Raw genomic sequence first — 6000 nt, 5'->3', positions numbered from 1 at the left:
CTGGCCTTGAACACCTCCAGGGAGGGGACATCCACAACTTCTCTAGGCAATTTATTCCAAAGTCTTACCACCCTCGTACTGAAGAATTTCTTCCTAAGATCTAATCTAAATCTGTTCTCCTTCAACTTAAACCCATTTCCCCTTGTCCTATCAGTGGACACTCTTGTAAAAAGTCCCTCCCCAGCCTTCCTGTAAGTTCCCTTCAGGTATTGGAAGGCAGCTATTAGGTCCCCCCGAAGTCTTCTCTTTTCAAGGCTGAACAATCCCAGCTCCCGCAACCTGTCCTCATAGCAGGGGTGCTCCAGCCCCTGGATCATCTTTGTGGCCCTCCTCTGAACACGCTCCAACAAATCTATGACTCTATTATGGTGGGGACACCAGAACTGGATGCAGTATTCAAGGTGGGGTCTCACAAGAGCAGAGTAGAGGGGGAGAATCACCTCTCTTGACCTGCTGATCACACTTCTCTTGATACATCCCAGGATGCGGTTGGCCTTCTGGCCGTATGAGCGCACTGCTGGCTCATGTTGAGCTTCTCATCTATAAACACCCCCAAATCCTTCTCTTCAGGGCTATGCTCAACCCACTCTGTGCCCAGTTTGTATTTGTGCCTAGGATTGGCCCGACCCCGGTGAAGGACCTTGCATTTTGACTTGTTGAAGCTCATGCAGTTTGCACTGGCCCAATTCTCAAGCGTATCAAGGTCCCTCTGGATGGCATCTCTTCCCTCAAGTGAGTCCATGGCACCACACAACTTGGCGTCATCAGCAAACTTACTGAGGGTGCACTCAATGCCGTCATCCATGTCACTGACAAAGATGTTGAACAGCACTGGCCCCAGAACAGTCATTCATCATTCCTGTGCCACATGGCCCTGCGTTTGGGGATTCAGTGCTCTCCCATCCTCTGCTATCAGGTACCTGAAGCCACTACATTACCACGTGGGGCTTATTTGAGTCATGATTTTGTGCATGTGGTAATGCCCTGCAAACTGCAGCTGGCCCCCTCCTTGCACTCAAGGCATTCTGCAGGTAGACAATGTTTAGTTTTGAATGCTTGTGCCTTTCCAGTTTACTACTGGATCTGAAAAGGAAAAAAATTAAGGAGATTGAAGTGTTGATTGCTTTGTTACATGAAACTTGCACATATTTCTCTCTCCTTGGCCTTGATTCTGTCAGTCTCCCTAAAACTGAGCCTCTGGGTCAGCACAAGAGACAACTGACAAGATCAGGCATCTGCGTAAGGCTCTGACTGAAAATATTTTTCCCTTAACTTCTACTAGCAGGAGCATCAAATATTCAACAACACTGAAGATCGAAGGATGTCTCTGTTTAAAAGCACATTCAGTCAAGTATCAAACTTTAGTATTTCTTTCAGTGACAGCCCTTCCTTCCTACTTATCATCCTTGTACAGGACAGTCTGAATCACCCCTTTCATGAGCCACTGTCCCCTTCTAAGTAATTTTCTTAGGCTGTGGTAGTTGGTGCCTTTTTCTTCCTTTTTGACTTCTTCCAGCTTGAAGACAAGCCTGCAGTATATAGGAACGCCATACTCATAACTTTTTTAAGCTCAAGAGCTGAGACCATTTGACATTACACTGACACAGATTTATTGCACTGTACAGAGGAGGCAGTCTACAGAAATGAGAAGTTTCAAACTATCTGTATCATCAAAGAACCTGGATGGACCTTGGAAATTTTATCTGGTTATCATGACTTACAGAATGCAAGTGATCTGTGTATTACCCCAGCAAAAGGCCATACTCCTCATCTGGCCGACCAAGGCAAGCTACAGCCAGGCTCGTGTGAGCCTGCGCCATTGCTGTCTTGCACCTGATGACCATCCACATCTGCACAGAGCAAGAGCCGCATGCCCATTTCATCAGCACCTTCACACTGCCTTCTAGAGACATAGATGACTAAACGGATGGCAAAGCAGAGAACCAGAGCTGTGGCTGCCGAGAAAACTGTTTCCATCACTAGTCAGAGTGGTAGCTAATACTCTTTCTCTGCTGGAGAAGGACTTGTAAGCATGAGGCCTACCTCAGACTTCCCTGGCAATTTTTTAATGTTTCCCGTTATTTGCCAGGCTGCAATACTGCCCACCACACAACACTTACACCCGCTCCAAACAGATGCTGCAAGACCCAGCAAAGCTTGGCAAATTTTTTGCCGGGCAGGCTTTCATTATAACTAAAATAGCCCCGTTTTGACTGCCAGGTGTGAACACTGCCTAGTTTCTCCTGTCAGTTGGTAGGAGATGAGTTTGAAGGTTTCCTAGGTAAACTGGCTACTTTTTAAAAAATAATTGAAACCAGAAACCCTGAAATATTCATTAAAATTGGTTAGGTGAATTACTAGTTATTGCACTTTCATTTTACAGGTGCTACACATGAACAGAGATAAACAAGACAAAGAGAACCAGAGGGAGATGTCTTGGGCATAGCTCAGGATACACGGAGACAGACATCCCTAGGGAAAGAGAGTTGCAAAAAGGCATCAAATGGAGTTCGCTGAACCAGCGTTTAAAGCTTTTGGAAAGTGTCTTTTTTTAGCAAGCCTTTAAAGTCAATTATCATCACAGAATATGTTTTATATTTGTCTTGAGGATAAAGACAGTAAAATTTCATTATTTATCTGCCTCATCCCTCAGGTCAGTCTCTGAGCATGCGGTCTCCGGCCCTGTGCTCGACAAGAGGTGGCAGATCCCTCTCCACTGATGGAAGAGTGGGAAAAGCGCCTTCCCCTCGGCGCTGGCTGCGGACTGCGGAAAGGGCAGCAAGGCATTCCTCCTTGAAAGCATGAGACGCTGTATTCCCCAATTGTCAGAGACAATTCATGACAGGGAAGAAAAAACAAAACAAAGCCACGCTCAAGTACAGTAGAGAAAATCCTGGAAAATAGGTTAGACAGTATTTAAGCACAACTTTTCCCCACAGAGAGGCCTTGCGTAAGATCCTAAGCTCCAGAAATGGAGGGAAAATAAACACAGCCTTTGCAATTAACCTGGAAAAATGGAGTTAGCTCCCGCCTGTCACAGGACTGGATGGTGGAGATTGTCTTCGTGCAGACAGCCAGCTCTTCCTTTCCCCAAAATGATTCTTCCATTCTCTTTTGAAGATCATCCTCTAACGAATATATCTGTCCAGTGCAGCAGGCTTCCAGCACTTTTGAGTTAGAAAAGACAGGAACTTTAGTGCTAATACAGCAACATCAGTTTCTCGATAAGCAAAATCTGTCTGCAGAAAGGGAGAAGAGGACAGGAAGCCCCCAGCCTACCTGCTCTGAGCTCAGCTGTGGTGCTCGTCAACAAACCCAGATGTTTGGAAAATGGGACAAGAACTACAGCAGACAGTTGTAGTAGTCCTCAGTGGATATTCCCTGGAGGTCTCCAGTCAGTCCATCTGAGTTCAGGTTTGTCTCTGAGCTGTTAAGCTGTGGGCCTCTCTGCTGTAGCTATACACAACACAGCCCCATTTCTTTCAAGTATCATGCTGGGAAAAAACATTAAATTCTTCTTCACTGCTAGGCCTGAGGAGGAAATACCTTTTTTAGACAAAACGGGACCCCGATCTAATTTTGAGCCTCCGCACAATCTTATTTGGGCCTACTACTCAAACCTGGCAATACAAACTGGCTTACAGTTGAAAGGCTTCACAGCAAAAAAGCACAGAAAAAAAACACACGTGAATTGATGGTGAGATATGGGAATACAGACATAGCTTTTGAGGCCCACTGACCAATTCCACCACAAAAATGCAACCTGGGAGTCTGGCCCATTTATTTAATCTCTGTGCCAGTTTAATCACGTTCTACCCTAAAACACCGGGTGTGATGACAGGGTGGCAGTGGTGGCCCTGGGGTGCCAGCCTGTGCCCAGCGCAGCAGATTTTGCAGAAGAGATGTGACTAGTTTGGTTTTTTGGTCATATGATGCCTATACAGCTGTGTGGTTACAATTTGACATGGCTGGGAACTAAATTCACAAGGAGCGAAATGATAAATTTGTCTTCTAACTGCTGGTTTAGACTGAAAGCAACACTGAAATTATGTATATTTTTCCAATTCATTGTAATAGTCTATGATCCTGCAAACATGATGCACATCTGTTGAACTTCGTTCTGATGTGTAGGCCCATGGATTTCAATCTGGGACTGATAGATACGCATTGTCCAGATCATTTTTATGGCTGGGAATCCCGGGGGTTAGGCTCTGGCCAGGCAGATGTCACAGGGTCCAACAAAAGTTCTCAACAGAGGCAACCCTGGCTGTGTTGATACAATTGGTATTAAGTGGAAATTGCCACAAAACGAGAAAGTATCACCAAGGACATTCACCTTTGTCTTCCTGTGCCAGTTTACATGCATATTGATACAGTTTTCCTGCAAAAAGCATAGCAGTTAGGGATTTTAAATTGATTGCTTTTCTGTTTATTTCTGATTATAATTTTTACTTGTATTTTTCTCTTCTTTTTTTGGATGCCCTTCAGAAATTTCCAATTAAAGATAAAAAAAAATGCCTTAAGTAAGACACAAGAACAAGAGAGCTTAGTTCTTGTGGTTCTGATGAGGGGTTTACTCATACGGGAGTAAACGGCACACGGGAGGGCTGAGGGCGAGGGACAGCCCTGCCTGCCACCGCCCTGCCTCGACGGCTGGCTTCCTCACGGAGGCGTGAGCAGCGAAGAATTTCATATTTTTCTGTGACAAACGAGCGTTTCGGGGCCGCTGCCCGCGCCGGGAGGCGGGGGCCGACGCGGGAGCCCCCGGGCGGAGCGGGGCAGCGGCGCTGCAGCCGCTGAGGTAACGCCGCCGCCGCCGCCGCCGCGGGAGCGGGGTTCGCGTGTCGCCAGCGTGCACCGTGTACCTCCGTGCACCCGAGATAAATCGTGCGCATCTACGTGTATTAGCTGTATCTCTCCATCTATAAAAAACGTACACAGACAGATATGTGTCATTTTCGCCGCCGGCGCGCAGCGGGGGCCGCCCCCGCAGAGCCGAGCCGGGCCGCTCCGGCCGCAGCCCACCGCCCCGCGGCGTGGGCCCGCAGGCCCCGGCCCGGGGCGATCGCGGGGGCCGCCCCCCCGCCCTCGCTCAGGCTCGCCGCCGCCGCCGCCGGCCGCGCCCCCGGCCCCCTCCCCGGCGGCGGCGCGGGCCGGCCCGTCTGCTCGGGCAGCGCCGAGCCTGCGCACTGGGCGCTGGGGCGGGCACGGCGGCCGCAGGGCGAGGAGCGGCGGCGCGGCGCGGCGCGGCGCGGGGCGGGCTGGGCCGGGCCAGGTGCTGTGAGGCGGAGGAGCGCGGAGCGACCCTGCGCGGGGGCGGCGGCGGCCGGGCCGCCATGCGCCGTGCCGCGGGCCGGGCTCGCCATCCTGCGGCGTAGCGGCGGGACGCGGCTCAGCTTTCCGCCCGTGATGTCCCCCGGGCAACAGGAGAAGGCGACTCACTCGAGGGCTGCGGCAGAGGCCTAGTGCGGCCAGCGCCGCTCCGCGTCCCCGCCGCCGCGCCCCCATGGCCGAGGAGCAGCAGCCGGAGGGGCAGCCGCCGCGGCGGCTCGCCGGCACCCCCGCGCCCGGCGGGGCCCTGCCGGCCCTAGTGCCGGGGCTGCAGGGCGGCGAGGCCAGCGCGCTGCAGCACAAGATCCGCAGCTCCATCTGGTAAGGGCCGGGCCCTGCCGCCGCCGCGCCGCCCGGGCGGGCTGCGCCCCGGGCCAGCGCCGGGGTGCGCGGAGCGGGGAGCGAGGGGGGGGGGCGCGGCCCCTTTGTGCCGGGGAGCGCGGAGCTGCCCGCGCCCCCCCGGCCCCCTCCCGCGGGGCCGCGCGCTCAGACGTGCGGAAAACGCGCGGACGCGGGCAGGTGCGCCGGTTTGGGCGGCCGGGAGGCTCGTGGCTGCCTCCGCGCCCGGTACGTGGTGTTTTCCAGGAACGAGGCAGCCGCTCCCGGGTGCCGGGGCGGGTCGGCGGTAATGGTGACGGCGGAGCGGCTCTGTGCAGGCGGGCGGGCGCG

At 52.7% G+C, this 6000-nt stretch overlaps 1 protein-coding gene across 1 annotated transcript in view; it reads left to right on the top strand.

Annotated features, from left to right (window-relative positions):
* Positions 1 to 5506: 5506 nt before the first annotated feature.
* RFX7 (regulatory factor X7) overlaps positions 5507 to 6000 on the top strand; it is a 51972-nt gene continuing 51478 nt past the window's right edge. The window contains 1 exon segment of the mRNA XM_086620268.1: positions 5507 to 5652. Within this exon segment, the coding sequence (XP_086476394.1) occupies positions 5507 to 5652 (146 nt within the window).

Source organism: Tauraco erythrolophus, chromosome 14 (assembly GCF_009769465.1).
Source record: "Tauraco erythrolophus isolate bTauEry1 chromosome 14, bTauEry1.pri, whole genome shotgun sequence".
In the NCBI taxonomy this organism is placed as follows: Eukaryota; Metazoa; Chordata; class Aves; order Musophagiformes; family Musophagidae; genus Tauraco; species Tauraco erythrolophus.
The sequence above is the reverse complement of the archived record's forward strand: the minus strand, read 5'-3'. Positions and strand labels throughout refer to the sequence as shown.